General features: G+C 50.3%; 2 protein-coding genes and 1 long non-coding RNA gene across 3 annotated transcripts; all 3 read right to left on the bottom strand.

Moving 5' to 3' along the window:
* Positions 1–3,693: 3,693 nt before the first annotated feature.
* Positions 3,694–7,850, bottom strand: LOC140846994 (dipeptidase 2-like). The gene is made up of 9 exons (XM_073225613.1): positions 7,687–7,850; positions 7,211–7,337; positions 6,803–6,905; positions 6,576–6,717; positions 6,233–6,341; positions 5,990–6,114; positions 4,802–4,903; positions 4,009–4,153; positions 3,694–3,960 (listed from the first exon to the last, which is right to left on the bottom strand). The coding sequence occupies exons 1-9, from the start codon at positions 7,848–7,850 to the stop codon at positions 3,694–3,696; spliced, it is 1,284 nt and encodes a 427-aa protein (XP_073081714.1).
* Positions 7,851–10,832: 2,982 nt separating this feature from the next.
* LOC140846950 (uncharacterized) lies at positions 10,833–12,721 on the bottom strand. Its single transcript, XR_012126514.1, has 3 exons — positions 12,669–12,721; positions 11,412–11,485; positions 10,833–11,089 (listed from the first exon to the last, which is right to left on the bottom strand). It is a non-coding gene; the product is annotated as an uncharacterized lncRNA (long non-coding RNA).
* Positions 12,722–15,388: 2,667 nt separating this feature from the next.
* DDX28 (DEAD-box helicase 28) lies at positions 15,389–17,209 on the bottom strand. Its single transcript, XM_017644316.3, has one exon. The coding sequence runs from the start codon at positions 17,199–17,201 to the stop codon at positions 15,579–15,581; it is 1,623 nt and encodes a 540-aa protein (XP_017499805.1). The 5' UTR covers positions 17,202–17,209; the 3' UTR covers positions 15,389–15,578.
* Between the last annotated feature and the right edge of the window lie 6 nt (positions 17,210–17,215).

Consider the following 17,215-nt stretch of genomic DNA (forward strand, 5'->3'; position numbering starts at 1 on the left):
GACCGCACAGGCCATCGCAGCCCTGCCCAGGGACTCCCTCCGTTCCTGGGTACCTCTTCCCTATTTTCATCATCTCTGTCTCCAACCTCTTCTCCGCATCCTTGGAAACGGAACCCCCGCGAAGGTCCAGTCCCTTTTCCGTGCCCCATGGCTGCAGTCTCTCAGTGCTGGAGTCCGCTAGGGATTCTCAGCCCCTTCCCCGGAGGCGCTGCCTGTGTGGGAAGGACACCCATCTCGCTCGGCCTCGTTTGCCCCTTAGGGACACTCCAGTGGATTCTTAGTCAAGTTCTTACATCTTAATTTTCTCTTTTACTGTCTCACCTCCTGGGGGTTCCTTTATCCAAATCGTTTACTTATTTGCTCTTTTCTTTCACTTTCTACTTCACTACTTCAGATAACTTATCCAGCTGGCTGTATTTTAACATCTTTATCTTTCTAGGCTTTCTTTCAACGATTTGTTTCTCTATCAGAAAACCCCAGTACTCATCTTGTTTATCTCCATTTGTCTCCATTTTATGGCCCAGAAGGCTTTAGATCACAGAATCAGTGGTATCTTCACAACTGACCTCAGACTCTGCACCTTCTGACTGCCCTTTCTTCCAAGCCTCCAGCTCCGCGGGTGGAACCAGGAATCAATGGCTGGTCTCTGCAGGAGGACCTCAGAGCTATCATTCTGGCTAGTACCCCACAGTCATCCTGGTCAAGGCCTGTCAACTTGACCTCCTGTCCACCACACCACCTTCAGCTGCCCACAGTAGCAACCTTGCAGATGGACTCCCTGCTCTCTCCTCCTCCTCTTGGAAGAGCCACCTCTTCTGAAGAGAAAGCCCAAGCTCTTCTCTTGGTCCACAAGGCTGCCTCCATCTGGCCCCTCCAACCTCTCGAGCTGCATCCCTCCCCATCCTCAATCACAGCCTCAGCCTTCTGGCCTTTTTCATTTCCCAAACTCAGAGAGTTTCTGCGCATCACTGGCTATTCACTGTGACAGAATGCCTTTCAGCCTTCTGCCCCCACCCTCATCAAACTCTTCCGTCTGGGGGTCTCAGCCTGGGGTACCACTTCTTTCCCAGAAGACTTCTCTGACACACACACCCCACCAGCCTACCTCACCCTCCCCTGCCTTAGGTTCCCGTGTAGTATTTTCCCTTCATAGTACCTATTGCAGGGAGAAATATGTTGGTGGAGATCTTTGATTAATGTTTTTTGTGCCTGGCAGACTGTGGACTCCTTTTCAGTCTTGTCCCTGTGGTATCTTAGTCCTCGGCCCAACACAGTTTTTGAATAAAGAGTGAACAGGTCTGTCCCCCCACCATCGCCCCAAATTTTCCTGTATTCTCCCATTCCATCGCCACACACAGCCTTTCCTCTCAGGGGTGGGGTCAGGTGCTGTGTAGAGGAGATAGGCCACTATAGCCCAATGGCAACCTTAGACTCTGGCGGCTCTGTGGCTAGGATACAACGTCCCTTGTACCACTGACTGAAAAAATAACCTCATAGGCAAAAACCAAGACCTAATTAACATATAACTGTGTAGCACAGACACTTTTCTGCTAACAACCTGAGTTTGCTGACAGTCACTTTCTTGTTTTCTTATATAAAGGCACAACCTCAGCATGCATCCCTTAACATTAAGTTTTGCCTTTTGTTATTTTTTGGAAAAACTTTTTAACGAAGAAAAATACCCATACAGAAAAGTTTTTATACCTTAAGTGTCCACAGCATGCTGAATGTTCTCAAATGATCATACCCTTGTAACCAGCACCCAGATCAATATACAGCACTTTCCCAGCAACCCAGAAGCCCTTTCTCATGGCCCCCTGCAAGCCATTACCTTCCCCAAGGAAAACCTAAAACTGACTTTAACAGCATTGATCAGTTTTGGCTATTCTTGTATTTTATATAAATGGAATAACATGACACATGTTATTTTGTGCCTGGCTTCTTTCACTAAACATTATTTTGTGAGATTCTTGCAAGTCATTTTGTGTAATTGTCCTTGGATATATGTCTTCTACTTTAGTAAATACTCTCAAACTGTTTTTCCAAGTAGGTTGTAGCAGCTTGCACTGCCACCAGCAGGGTGTAAGAATGCCTGTCTCCACATCTCTAAAGCTTGGTATTGTTCATCTGTTGGACTTAGTTATCTTCATTATGAGATTTATTTTGCATTTCCTTAGTGACATAAGGTTGACTACGTTTTCATATTCTTAATGGCCATTTGGCTATCCTATCTTGTAAAGTTCTTATTCAAATGTTTTGCCCATTTTTATATTGGGTTGTCTGTCTCTGGAAAAAGTCCTTTGTCAATTTTATGTGTTGACAATTTATTTTACTCCGCTTTTCCACTCTTTTTTATGATATTTTATAAGTATTTTATGATGACTGTTATTAATTTTAATGTATCAGTTCCTCAGTCTTTTCCTTTGTCATTAATGCTTTTTATGTTCAGTGTCCCTATGCTGAGGTCACAATTTTATATTTTCCTACACTACCTTTTAGGAGTTTTAGTCTCTTGCTTTTTGCATTTGGATCAATAGCATATTCAAATTCATTTTATTTTGTACTCTGCATGATGTGAGCTGGGAGTCGATATTCTTTCTTTTTCCCCCAATGGATATCCAACTGTCCCAGTTTTTCCTTATGGGTTCATCCTTGTTCTCCTCACTTCACACCTCAAATCCGGCTCTTTCCTAACTTCCACCTTATCTGCATACCTTAAGATCCAACAACAGATACACAGGTAACAAACAGCCTTGAATAGGTTTTTTCCATTGGCTCCTACATGTGTGTATGGTCTAATCCCTACGTTAAATATCTTTTTTATATAATTCAATTTACTTATCTGATTAATGACTGATGCAATACTCTTAAAGTGGGAAGACTCAACTCTACCAGATATCAAGACTTGTTTTAAGGTTGCCAAAATTAAGACATTGCATATTGCTAGTATGATTAAAAAAATAGTCCAAACTAACAGAAAATAGACCACACATATATGGACAGGACTTATAACATAGGCACTGTATATAACATATAGCACTGTAGTCTTCTTTCTCCTACTTTCAAGTTCCTATGTAAGGAACTTAGATCTGACCCTGGCCCACCCTTGTAGATCAGGAGAGGTAAGAGGCAGAAGATGGAGAGTCTGTAGTAAGCCAAGTAGACGGTATTAGTTTCCTTTTAAGTTTTATTTTTCTTTTTAAGACTTGATTTTTCTCCCTTTATTAAAAAAAATCAGTTTAACAAAAATCAGAGGACCTTTTCTGGAAAATCTGAAATCTTTACAAACTCTCTCCGTATTTCCAAACAAGTTACTGTTCATTCTATAAATGGTTTCAGCTTCTTAAAAAACCAAATTTAGACCTTTCAGAGAGACAGAGGACCCACCCACTATCCCATGGGGATCAACATTGAACTCTGAGCTCTTCTGTGGGATCAGGCTTTTAGCATAAGAATATGGTAAGATGCCTCTGTCCTTCCTAAGACAGACAAAGCTGGAGGACAGTGGGAACCACTCACCTAGAGCAGCCGGGGCTAGACCACAAGACCCACAAGCAACCAAGAGCCCACTAGATCCCAATGGCCCCTGCTCTGTGAAGAAGGAAGGACACTCACATCTGGCTCTGTACCCAAAATGTTTATTCTCAGCATAGTCTTGCGCCTGGCGGACTAGGAGGGGACTGTGAGACTTCATCAGAGTGACCTCTGGGGGACTGGCGAGGTCACCAGAACCACAGGAGGAGGACTGAAAAGGCGGCAATAGCCATGAGGCCTAGAATGATGTATGGGGAGGCTTTTGAGGGCCCCTGGAGGACCCGACTGGTTGGCCACTTGGTCATGTCCAGCTGTGTGGCCATGTGTTTGCTCTGAGGCTGAGACGGGGTGGGAGTGGCAAGAACTGCCCACCTGCGTGTCTGGAAATTCATCCTCCCCAGGGCTCTGCTCACTGTTTTCTCTCACCTGGGGGTGGGAATCAGCAGTTAGTGACTCTGTCAACAGCCCCCTCACCTGCTCAAACCACTGAATCATCCTTTCGCCCGGCGAAAGGAAGACCTGTAGCAGGTTTCCACGAAGGACACCCTTAAGCTCTTCCTCACTCAAGCCATGACTCAGTACTGGGTATGTGGACACGTCCTCCAGGCCCTGAGGGAAGCTGTGTGGCCACCAGCCAGCCAGCTGACACACCTCAGACCTATTCCCTGACCCTAACTCAAAACCACAGCCCTGTATGTCCAGGGTCCACTGAACCCCAGCTCTGGTCAGATATAGGAAATGGAGACTTGGAGAGAATAAATGATTCACCCCTGCTCTTCATTCTTCAGAAGGAGGCCCCCAAACTTCCTTGAATATTCATCAAAACTCAATGAATTGTGCTACTAAAATTTATGCCTTTCACTGAATGCACATTTTCCCTCCATTTATAAAAGAAAGAAAAAGAAAAACCTTTTAAGAACTGATTTGACCTCCTTCATGCACAGACCCATCTATAGGCAGAGAAGATGGTCAGCCCATACCAGACATTGCTAAGATTCTGCTCAGAAGCAGTGGGTCTGCTGGCACTTGGGGTGGGTGCACCTGCTGGGAAGATGAGCTCTGCCTGAAGGCTTATCTAAATGTGATAACCTAGAGTGGGGCCAATGGGTCGCAAACAAACAGGAGAGTGCAGGAAACAGACTCTGGGTCTGGAGAGATGCCAGGTGACCCTAAAGGCAATGAGGACCACAGTGTGGTTGGCATGAGGACTGATCAGGGCCCTACTGCTGCACAGACAGTCCCAAACAAGCCTCAGTCCAGGACTCACCTGTTGGTCCCATCATAATCTCCACTGATCCCAATGAACTTGGCTCCAATGACTTCCCTGATGTGGTTGAAATGATCTGGGGGATGGAGAGTGAGCAGTATGCTGCTTCCAGGGCAGGGGAGAGGGTAGAGACTGGACTCTGCTGATTCCCCTTGCATCCTGAAGGCCATGCAGGCCAATTCCTCCATGGCTTGGCACCCAGTGGGTCAAGTTGAAGGCCGTGAGGTTTGACCTGAACTGATCCCAGCTGGCTCTAGACTGGACTTCAGATTTGGAGGGGACTCCAGAGACACCCAGTGGGGCCATTTCCTATCCAGGATTCACTCTGCCTCCAGTCTCCTTGAGAACACATGGGGGCTCCTTTCCGTGGGTGTGGAGAATGAGAGAGGGACAAAAAGAGTAATTGACAAAACCACAGGGACATAAGGGGCTGCCCAGTCCCTTGGCCAGAGGTAGGGGCAGGGGGCTTTGGGAGCCCCTACAGAAGCACAGATGGTTGGTACTGGGCTCCCTATCAGTATCATAGAATCAACTCTGGCTCCAGTTCAATGTGGCACCAGGGTGCTTTGTACTGTATATTATCTCGTTTTGGGGGCACATCATTAAGGTTTTTGACCTGACAGTGGGTCAAACACAGGGACTAGTTTGAATCTCCCCACACTGAGGCTTCAGGTCCAGGGCTGTTCAGAGAGCACAGGGTGGGGCTCACCTGCCACAGTGGACACATTGGCTAATGGCACTGTAGCACCCCCACGAACAAGGACACTATCACAATGCCATCATTCTTCTTCTGCAGGGATGGACAAATGGACCCTCAGCTTTGCCTCCAATACAGCTGCCTGCCTGCCACTCTCTGGGCTTCTGTGGGGAAGATATAAGAGGAGCCTTCAATTCCCTAGATTTATATGAATGGAGGAGTGTCAGCCTGGTTTGGTTGGAAACCTGGGGTTGGCCCTGGGTTTGAGGGGAAGAGGGTATTTACTACCTAGAATACACTCCCTCCTTCCAGAGTTCAAGAGTTCAGGGTCTAGGGATGGTCGGTTTTGGGGCAGAAGATGTTCAACTTGGGGTTTAGGGAAGTTGAGGAATGGGATCAAGTTCAAGGGCTTCAGGTTTGAGGGCCAGAGCAGTCTCTAACCAGCAGCTTCAGGATATCATCAGGAATGTCCCAGGCATTCTTGCACACACCTCCGGCAGCCAAATGGGAAAAGATCACAGGTGCCTGTGACACTTCCGGCTCGCCATGCCACAGTATCAGAGACATGGGACAAATCAACCATCATGCCCAGGTGGTTCATTTCCATCACCACCTTCTGTGGGGACAGATTGGGGATAGGACAGCAGGGTTGTGCATGGATGTACCCATATCTATAGGGAACAGGTGGGGTGTGTACCTTCATGTGGAGCAGGGTAGGGAACCAAGGTCCTCACCTCACCAAAGTTGGTCAGCCCACTGACATTGTTGTAGACAGGGTGGGTGCTGTTAGCGGAGCTCTCTGCCTGCAATATGGTCATGAGGTACTCAGACTGGTGGCCATTCCTTGACCACAAGAGCCTAGAGGCCCTACAGAATCCTCTATACCTGTAACCCCCTGCAGAAAGAGCAGGGACCCATGCTGAGCTGTGCCTGCCAAGGGACCCTGTTGGGGAGCCCCAGCTCCCCTCCCCACTCCAGGTCAGTGCTGGACCCCAGGGGCAAAGGCGTGGTCTGGCCCAGTGTAATCTTGGGCAGATCCCTGCATCAGTGGGTGCATACCATCTGCACTGTGCTCACCAGGGTGTGTTGCAGGTGTGAGTCAGCATCAGGTAGTGCACACCCAGCACACAGAAGGCACTCAAGACGGAGAGACTACTATCCAGTGAGTGGCCACCCTCCACACCAATGAGGCAAGCCAACTTCTGGGTATGATTTAGAGCTGGGGGCAGGTAGATCAGGTGATCACTTTCAGGGGCTGGGTAGCTCAAACAAGTCCCTAACATTCCCCTGACCAGTGCCCTTACCTTTCATGGAGGTCACAAGCTCTAGTTCACAGTAGGAGGCACACATGCGGGGAATGAGGTCAATCTGCTCCAGGGTGAGGCGCACAGCATCCCATTCCTGGGTCTGGCATAGGACGTAGGCCGACCAGAACTGGGGAAGGCTGGGGGTTGGCATGGACAGGGGTTGCTCTGGAGCTCCCTAGACTTCTCATTGCTTTCATAGCCGGCAGGCACCCAGGGGACCCAGAGGGCACATGTAGCACACTGCTTGCTCTGGATGCCCATTAAGCTGGCTCACTGTGACCCCTGAAGCCCCACCATCCATGTCATGGCACTTTTTGGGTCTCTATGGTAACTGAGTTCCGTATGTCTGGGGTCACCATTTCCCCCCATATTCCCCAGCAGCCATGCCACATGTCCCTATGGTACCTGGGCACCCACGAGACCATCTCTAAGCCTATTCAGGCTGGTATGGCTAAGGCTGAAATTGCGAAGATTTACATCCTGTAGCCTGTAGTGGTAAAACTTCCTCAGGACCAGGGGCATGTTATTGTGGCTGGAGGGAAATCAAGGGTCAGATCAGGGGCAAATGGGTGGGCTCCTTAGCCTTAGGATCAGGCAGGACAGGTTGCCTGGCCTGGGGTAGTGGGAGGGGAGAGGCGCAAGCAGGTCCGGGCAGGCGGGTCCACCACACTGTCATATGGGACTATGCTAAGACCTCCAGAGGCCTGGGCTGGGAAGGGTCCCCCAAGGGAGGGGGTGACAGAAGGAGGGGAAAGAGCACCCACGGATGACGGGAGAGGACACCCAGGGGTGGTGTGAGGGAGCCTCCTCACAGCCCTGCGTGCTCAGCACCTCCTCCCCTGCCCAGGAGTGGGCTCGGCGTCCCCGCCACACGGCCTCACGCACCGTCCACCAGCGGGAAGTCTCGCATCAGGGCCCGCGCGCGCTCCCGCTGACGAGAGGGTGTGGACTCGCCTGACGCTGTCGGGACGGGGGTCGCTGGCCGCGGCAGCAGTGACAGGAGCATCAGCAGCGCGCAGGATGCCTCGAAGCCCAGGGCACGCATGCTTCACAGGACCAGGTAGGCGGGCAGAGCTTGTGAGAGGCGGGGAGGTGCGGGCGACGGGCATAGGGAGATGCTGTCCCCACCTGGGACTCAGGCCGCCAGGAGGGATGTAGTCCCAAATCACCGCGGCCAGCGCGGCCGTCCCACCTCCCGCCTGCCCTTTAGAGGGCGCTCCCTAGAGCTGGGCCGGCCCTGCTGCGGAGCCCACTGGCCTGGCATCCTAGGCCTGGCTCCGCTCTTGCCTTGCTCCCGCTCTTGGGGGCCGACCCACGTTGTTCTCTCCCCTCCTCTCACCTGCTCCTCAAGAGAGAGGGCCTGCAGTGCTTCTCCCAGAGAGTGGTTCTCAACCTTGAGGCCTCTCACGAGCACAACATGGGCCCATCTGCCTGCAGCCTGCCCCAGCCACCCCCGGGGCTGCATGCAAGTGTCTCTGTGGCTATGGTGCTCTGGGCTTCTAGTTTCGGTTGCTGGGCCACAGTGGGTGTGGGAGAGGAGATGGTCTCTAGAAATGAGGGGTTAACGTTGTGGACTCTGGATTCAGGAAGGGGCCCTCTGCCCTCTTCTTTACCTCACTTCCCTGCCTGCATGACCATCCCCTGGGGACTCCAACCAGACACTGGGAGCTGGCAAGAGCTTCCCTCGCCCACCCTTCCCAGTCACCCTCAGGAAAGAGCTCCCTCCTCAGGAGATACTTTACCTTCCCAGGGCCTGAATGGGGAGACTTTTGGGATGTGACCTGAGCAGCCATCTGGGGAGCACCAGGGACCCTTTACTCAACAGAGCAGGGTCCCAGACAGTAAGCTATTTCACTGAAAGTAAATGAAGTCATTTCTAGAGCAGCAGAGCCCTCCATCTGGACAACATTCTTCCCAGAGCTGCTGGTGGACCTGCTGGCCAGGATACCTACTACTTTAGTGTGGAAGCCTGTCCTTGTATGGGTCCTAAGGAAAGGCCTGGCACATGGTTTCTGCAGCTACACCCACTTTATCTTGTGGCTCCTGCGGTTCTACCTTTTACAGAAAACTCAAGGGCTAAGTTCCTGTCCTTGTTGGACAGGCTCCACCCCATTTCCAACTTGAGGCCTTCACTTGATGAGGCCAGGAGGAAGGGCAAACCAATACACATGCTAGAAGTGGGTGTACTTCCTGCTGTCTGCAGCTGCAGGGCTCTCTAGGCAGCCCGACTGCAGAGTGTGAGTCCCCAAGGCTGTGTCCCTTCCCTGGGTAGCTCAGTAAGCCAAACTCAGACCCGGCTCCCTCTCCTCCCCTACTGCTGGTCAGCAGCCCTGCACCCACTCCTGAAGTTGAGTGGAAAAGGGGAGGAGAAACTCTTCTATCTTCTGGTCTCAGGACAAAAACTTTTGTCTGTTCCCCTCTTGATAGCAACCACCCCCCGGCCCCCTGCCACAATCCCCAGCAAGTGAGAATGTAAAAAATGGGAAGAAGTAAGCAAGAAGTCCGGACAAGTAAACAGTGGCTGCTAACAGAGAAATGAGAAGGGAGAATTTAGCTTTTGAGGTTTTTTAGCTTTTCTCCAGGGGCCAGATGTCTAACACCCCAGGACCAGGGGGAAACTCTAGCTCAGCAGAAATAGGCTGTATTGAGCCAGAGAAGGTAGGCACTGTCTCAGTAGATTATCAGCCAGGCAGCACAGTTTTCTTTAACATTCAACTTTACACCTTAAACAGGTTGGCACTGCTGGTCATGACCTTGAGGTGTTATACAAAGTTGGCCACAGAAACATAGACACACCCAGACCCTTATAAACTCAGGGGCATGTGAATACTCACCCAGTGGCAAGGAGGTTTGAAAAAACAGGGTGGCCTTCCCTCACCCAAGATAATCTCTCTACCCTGTCCCAGACAGGGGGAAACAGGCACATACTAGCAAAACCTTGCCCTCTAGGAGACCCCAGTATTGGTGGATAGACCTGGACAGAGGGACAACTGGCTAGGACAGAAACTATAGCAAAAGTTATCCGGGTGCTTGCAGTGGGCAGAAGTAGAAACAGGGTGGAGGCAGGGAAGCCTAGGGCCTGGCTCCAAAGCCGGCCTGAATGTCATGGTGATGCTTCCTACCCTCTGCCTGCCCCTCCCCTTTCAGGGCATCTCCAGTTCCTGTGGGTTCAAGCTCCAGACATCTCCCAGGTGTGTCTCCTCTCTGTGCCCTTCCTTTCCTCAGTACAGGTCACTTCACTACCCTGTTCAACTCCCTCCCATAGCTTCGCATCACACTTAATCCACACTCTTTACCACTGCAAACTTCACCAAGGCCTGTTACAGTGCAGCCTATGCCTACTTGTCCAATCACATCATTCATTCGTTATCTTTCTTCATCTCACCACACTGGCTTTTCTGCTGGTCCTAGAACAGGCCAGCCTCATTCCTACCTCAGGATCTTTCATTCGCCATTTCCCCCTCCAGGAATACTTACCCTGAGCTCTTCACATGAGACTCCCTCCCTCACATCACCACTTAAATGTCACCTCCTCAAAGAAGCCTTCCCTGACTACTTGTGTGAACTAGCACCCCCTTATCTCCCATCATCTTATCCTATTTTAATTTTCTTTATAGCAATTATAATTACTTAAAATTATATCATTTTCTTTTTTTTCTCTTCCTTTAGTTTTGGGTGCCTTGAGGAGAGGGGCTTCAATCATCTTATTCACCAATAAAACCCAAGCATCTAGCACAGAGGCTGCTATTGAACAGGTGCTCAGTGCTGAATAAATGGATAGACAGAACACCATCTACTCAATCCTGCCTCTCCTCTCCTTATCTACATGTGCATGCACACACACACACACACACACACACACACACACACACGGAGGGAAATACTCATCAGGCTCTGCATTTCTTACAGAACCTGCCTGTGACCTGCCCCAATTTGGACAGGTGTCATTGTGGAACCACATCTCAGAAGCTGCCCTCAAAGGTCTTTTTTGGAGGCTAAGGTCTTAAAGGATCAGGTATGCCATGTGGGAATACACTTTAATGGAACAGGGAGGATTGGGGCCTGGCCTTGGACAAGCTGGATTTAAAGTCAAATACTGTAACAGAAAACCATTTTATTTATGCTACGGGGCCATACTGGGGTCAGGAAGGGCTGGGAATAAAGAAGCCTGTGAGCCTCTGTTGGAGGTGCTGCTCAACTCTTTCCATTTTGTTCCTTCTCTGGGAGCAGCTCTTCCGGGTCTCTTGAGGAAGGCTCATTCAGGGCAGCTGAGGTTCCAGCCTCCTGTGAAGGGCAATGGCAGGGGTGGGTCACTGCAGGGAGAGGCATTAGCTATTTTAGGCAATTAAACCTGTGCCTTCCTTACAGAAGTGGCTCCGCCAGCAAGCTTCCATGGGGTCAGCCACTTGGCACTAGGTTGCAGTCACCAAATTTTGGGCGGGGGGCAACCTAGTTCTTCATCTGAGTCGGAGTTTGTTGAAGGTGTCTTGGGAGCCCTCCTGGGGACCGGCTTCTCCTCTTCCACTTTTGCTGGGGTGGGCACGGGTGCATCCCCATAGGTGCAGTAGCCAACAACCAGGCAGTATGTCTCCCCATGCCAGCTCACCTGGGTTTCATCACACCCTTGGTAGAGGACGTGATGGTACCCAGGTGTAGGAGAAGGGGAAGCCGCTGCTGCTCCTGCAAAGAAAACCAGACCTGATCAGTCCCTCCTCCTGTACACAGTGTCCTACCAGGACCTTCCCTCTGTCATGTCTGGGAATGGGGAACAGATTTCCTGGTCTCCTGCTGAAGCCATTTGATCTACTTGGCATCTAAAACCCAGACTTGGCCCATCACCTCTATGAATCCCCTAGAGAAGCGACCTTAGCTGCAAAAGCAATTCCGTGGAGCCTGTGGCAGCAGGAGACCAGGAAATCTGTTCCCCATTCCCAGAATAAAACACAACCTGAAAATGATTGCAATCAGGATCCCCTCCATCTCTCCCGTCCACAACAGAGGAAACATTTGTTAAAGTCTGTCACTTCTGAGGCGGTTTTAGTGGAAATACCTTTCAAGTTTTGGAAAAAATAATCTTACACAAATCAGTTAAGAACCCCTCTCCCTTTGTGCTGCATTTGTATTGCCTTCTTCTACCACGCTGAACTCTAGCCCTCTGATACTTTCATGTAGATTTGAAAAAGGCCAAATCCCAAAGCAGAGTGACCAGGAGGCTCAGGCCAGAATGTGGGTACCTAGTCTAGGCCCACATCAGCACAACCTCTGGGACGTCTTTTCCTCAGCCGTTAGGTCTCAGTGTCCCTTTATCACTCCTGTTGACTTTTCAGCTCTTCCCATCGGTATGACACCCTTTTGCCTGCGACTCAGAGGCTCAGTCTGGGATGTGTCTGAGGGACCCATGTGGACAGCATGGTGAAGGGGCCCATTCCTGTGAACAGGAAGGTGAGGTTATGAGTGACCCTCAACAGCTCTTCCTCAAACTGCTCCGTTTACACAAAAATGCTCTTGACTTTTGCGAAGAGGACAATCACGACACTGGCTTTTCTGCTGGTCCTAGAACAGGCCAGCCTCATTCCTACCTCAGTATCATTCACTTGCCATTTCCCCAAGAGTCCAGAAGGAAGCATTTGTAACCCAAAGGTGGAGGGAAGGCTACATTTATAAAGATTAGGAACTTTCTGAACGCTTGCCCAGGGATGACATTTCACTTGCCTTCAGCAGTGAGCAGGAACACTGGTATTAGTTAAAAGCTGGGGGAGTTCTGACATATTGTGGGCCAGCCCAAAAGAAGAAGCCAGGTGGCAGCCAGGTGAGGCTGTGTGCCCACCAATGACTCTTGTACAGATGTCCCACCTAGGCCTACCTGCAGCGCAGCCCCCCCAGGGCACAGAGAATAAGTTACACTGGATGTAGATGATGCAGTCACACATTGTGAGAGCGATGCCTCTCTCAGGCAGCCAGACTGCTGTCTGGTCTCAAACTGGTAGGTCTCAAAACACTAAGTTGGCGTGGTCATGCTGCCACGGCAACAGTGAGGTCATTGATACCCAGTGAGGTCACGTACGGAATCTTGCGACTCGAGGGGCAGGCTTCAGGCTCTCTTGTGGAAGAGAGCAGGGTGGGAGGCAGAGGGGCACCCTACCTGGCCCTTCCATCTAGCCCTGTGTATCCATGCCTTAGTCAAGTAGTCATTTCCTGTGGAATGTACCTGTGGGCTGGCACGGGAGGACAAGAGGCCCACATTCTGAGATTGGCTTGAAGGGCAAGATTAACCTAAGAGACAGCCAGGGTGTTTGGCACTGAGCCTAAGTATTCCACAGTTGGAAAGGCAGAGATTTGTGTGGACTAGGGAATCAGGGAAGGCTCCTTGACAGTGGGCCTGAAGGGCAAGGGGACTTGGGACCTATGGAGAGGAGAGGGAAGGCACTCCAGGTGGGAAAAATAAAAGCAAAGACAAGTTCTTAACCTTGCCCTGCCCCAGATGGTAATTCATAGAACCTTTGTGATTTTACAAGTAAGACTTCAAAAAACCAAGAAGTTAAGGCACCTGTAGATGCCCCAGGCAGTGGAAAGGTGTTCTGCTCAAGGGTAGGCTTTCCCCTTGGGGCTCTGGATGTATAGCTGGTAGGAATGTGAGGAGAAGCTCATCGTATTTCAAAGTCACTCTGGGAGGGAGTTACAAGTGCTCTAAGGCAAAGTGAGGGCCCTGAATGACTTCACAGAGTGGGAATGAGAGCCCATTTGAATATGAATTAAAAAAGCTCATGACACAATGACATAACACAGAGTGACAACCTAATCATTACACTCCTCTCCCTCGAAAAGGCAAATCATGACTATCCGCTATCCGACCGCCACGAAAGGATACGTGGGCTCAGCGGCAGCCCAGGTGAAAAGCATCATCACTGTAAAGAGATGTCACTAAAAGGCAATTTAGTTCTACTCAGAGGGGGAGGAAATAGACAACTGTCCTTAGCCTGATGAGACCCACAGTAAGGAACCGTGTTTGGGAGGCAGCCTTTAATACAGTGTGTCCAGGAACTTTCTAGCAATGAGAGATAACCTTCCTCAGGAGGGGGCTCCATGTCACTGACCTTGAATAAGCAAAGATGGGACATTGTTTACTGAGGGTGTTGCAGAGGAGGTGTACCAGGAGGTAGAGACTACCTGGGCTCTCATTTTAGATGATGGGCAACTCTGGTTGAGAACCACAGCACCTTCTCTCTTAATTTGCTTGAATCAGTGTAGTGTGTGTGAGGACATTTTAAGTCTGGCCTAAATAGAGCAGTCTACGTCTGGAAGTGATAAACTGTGAAGGGGACGGCTCTGGAGGTTCATCCTGGCAGGTGGACCAGCCTGAGACCACTCACATTTTCCAAAGCTCCAGAGAGACTCCATGTTTGGAGTATCCCTCTGATCTGGTGAGGGTACTGATGATACTGCTGCAGTATCTGGCCAGACCTCTAGGGAAGGCCGAATAGCATAGACGAATGTTCTGGAAGCTTTAAGAGGGCTTCAGACTCACTTGGGGATTCCACAAAACAACTTAAGGATACTTTAAAGTGGATTCTTGGGTCAACTGTTACGCAGATCTGGAGTGGGGCTCAGAAATCCTCTTTTAACACTAATCAGGCTTCCTAGGCAGTTTGGCCACAGTGGTGCATGGATAGAGTGACCAAATTAGTGTCTAAAGTGGGTCGCTTTTCAAGAGTGAAAGTGGGCAGTATTAGAAACTGCATCAGCACAGATGTAAACAAGTAATATTCAAGGAAAACAGAGATGCATAGTTATTTTATGCACTAGTCACATTTGAGAAGAGCTAGCATGGTGGTTAAGAATACAACACAACCCTTGGTGCAGACAGACGGGATTCTGTCCTACTTGTGTGGTTTTGAACAAGTTCTTTTTTCCCCCCTGAGCTTGTTTCTTCACATGGAAAAGAAAGCTAAGACTGTACACTTTGTACAGTATTCTCTTTTGGTAAAGCTTGCCCTAGGTCCCTTTCTAATCTCTGCAACCTTATCCTTTTCTGTGTGCAAGTGTTTTTAGGTTATTTTGTAGAGTATTGTATTTAAGCCTCAATTGCTCATTACTTTGAGCAAAGCTTAAATAATGCTGCAGAAACTGCAACCTGGGAGATGAGGATGCTACATGCTTATTTTGACTGTTTTTTAAAACAGTTTAAGCCTTTCTCCTCTTCCTCTGCCCTCAAGAGATGGTAAAGGTGAGGCTGGAAATGCACAGCAAGCAATACCTCTGTGTCTGTCTGCCTTTTTTTCTTCTGCCTGTACTTACTGAGAGATTTCATCGAGAGTACTGAAGCTTGCCATAGACTATTGCTGAAGAAAATTTCTCTCTACTGCTAGTCACATCCCCTTTCCTTTCTGGGAGTGTAATGGGCGTTTTGTGGACAGGAAATAAAATCTAAATGTTTAGAAACTAAAACATCAATTGAAAGAGCCTTTGTCCTAGGTTTGTATAGTTCGCAGTGTGAATCTATTCAGATTCCAGGGACCTGCTCCAATGGTACCTATTATTAGGGAAGACCCATAAAAACATCATTTATTTTTAGAAATCATGACATAATACAAAGCCAAAATCGACTTTATTTTTCATGAGTCATGTGAAAGACTTAAGAGCCATGCTCAGTAGCTCACCCTCCAGTGCTGGCCAGCAGCTCACCAAGCCTTCAGGGAGGTGACTGGGCAGCACAGCATGTCCTACTAACAAGTGTGCTCACCCACCATTGGCACCTCAGTTAAACTAGCTGCAATCAAGGTTGATGGGACAAAGGCTCTCTCACTGAGGACCCTAGTCCTGGAAGGCTTCTCCTCCGGCGAGCTGCCAGCTCAATCTTCTGAACCAGACTCACATCCCAGGGATGGGTCACAAAGCTGATTATGGTGCCTGGCACCTTGCTCCCCACACGGCCCACCCTCCCTGCTCTGTGGATGTAGTCCTGCAGGGTGAGGGGGAAATCATAATTGATAATTAATTCCACGTGGGTGCTGTCCAGGCCCCGAGAGGCTATGTCTGTGCAGAGAAGTATGTCTTGGGAGCCCTTCTGGAAGCACTGGAAAATACCTGCCCTCATTGAGGCTGGCATTTGTCCCTGCAGCCTTAGGTGTTGAATTTTGTGGTCATCCAGGATATATCCCAGCCAGTTCACAGTGCTGGAGCTATTACAGAACACCAGAACAGTTCCTGAGGCGCCAGTCCTACGTGCTCTGTGATGCTGCTTGAGGATCTGTACCAACTCAGTCACCTTCTCTGCTCCCTTCAGTCTCATAAATGTCTGTCTGACATGAGGCATGATACAGTGGAGCTTGGAGCTGGTGATGGTGGTTAGGGAGTCTGGGCTGGCAACTTTACTAAGCAGTTGGCCTACACCTTCGGGAAATGTGGCCCCCACCAGCACTAACTGGGCTTTGGGATTGAAGGGATCTTTTAAGTCATCTGGACCTTCGGCTATATGGCTCTTCTCCAAGATGTAATCCACCAGTTCCAGGAAACTTTCATCTAAGAGCGTGTCTGCCTCATCCAACACCAAGAAGGAGAGCTGCTCCAGGCTGATCAGATGACTTTTCAGGGCCTTCCACAGAGCCCCCGGAGTGGCAACTAGCACATCTGCTGGAGGTTGTTTGGACAGTTGCAGCCTGATCCTCCTCATGCCATGGCCTCCCCCTAGCTCTCGCACCTGGAGGCCCAAGGAGCTGCCCAAGGTTTGTGCCACTGCACGCACCTGTTCAGCTAATTCCCGCGAAGGCACAAGGACTAGACCCCGGGGAGCAGGGATACGGCGGGAGTCAGGGATTGGCCGGCCCAAGAGCCGCTGAAGCAGAGGTAATAGGTAGCTGAGAGTCTTGCCACTGCCAGTTTCTGCCGCGCAGATGACGTGGCTGCCGCAAAGTAGTGGAGGGATGACGCTCGACTGCACGGCTGTAGGATGAACGACTTCGGGAGCAGCCTCCTTTAGAACTTGCAGCAAGCGGGGCTCCAGACCCAGATCGGCGAAGTAGCCCACGGAAGAGAGGTTCCGAAGCGCTGGTGCCTCTTGCTGCGCGCGCTCGATGGAGAAGTGGTCCTGCACGGAGCGCCGATTCTTCCAGCCACGCGAAGCAAGCGGCGCGCTCTCCCAAATGCCCAGCGTGAGGCGCGCCGGCTGGTTCAACTCCCGTCGCCGAGCCGAGATCAGCAGCCGGCCAGGTCGCACCAGCGCCGATCGCAAGGGTCCCCGCCGTTCGCTCTGCCGCTGTTCCTGCCGCCGCTGTAGAGCCCGCGGAATGCGCACTACGGGCAGGGGCTCGTCGGCTCCGCGGGCCGCCAGATCCCGTCGAGGCACCCGAGGCAACCGAGCCACAAACGCAAACATCCCCAAGGACCGCGCAACGGCCATATTCCTCTCGGTGC

The sequence above is a fragment of the Manis javanica genome, chromosome 17 (genome assembly GCF_040802235.1).
Source record: "Manis javanica isolate MJ-LG chromosome 17, MJ_LKY, whole genome shotgun sequence".
NCBI classification, from domain to species: Eukaryota; Metazoa; Chordata; class Mammalia; order Pholidota; family Manidae; genus Manis; species Manis javanica.

Coding starts and splice junctions, on each gene's coding strand:
- LOC140846994 (XM_073225613.1), bottom strand. CDS start 7,850: ATGCGTGCCCTGGGCTTCGAGGCATCCTGCGCGCTGCTGATGCTCCTG. Junction 7,338..7,686: donor TTCCCGCTGGTGGACGGTGC/GTGAGGCCGTGT, acceptor ATTTCCCTCCAG/CCACAATAACATGCCCCTGG. Junction 6,718..6,802: donor GCTTGTGACCTCCATGAAAG/GTAAGGGCACTG, acceptor ACCTGCCCCCAG/CTCTAAATCATACCCAGAAG.
- DDX28 (XM_017644316.3), bottom strand. CDS start 17,201: ATGGCCGTTGCGCGGTCCTTGGGGATGTTTGCGTTTGTGGCTCGGTTG.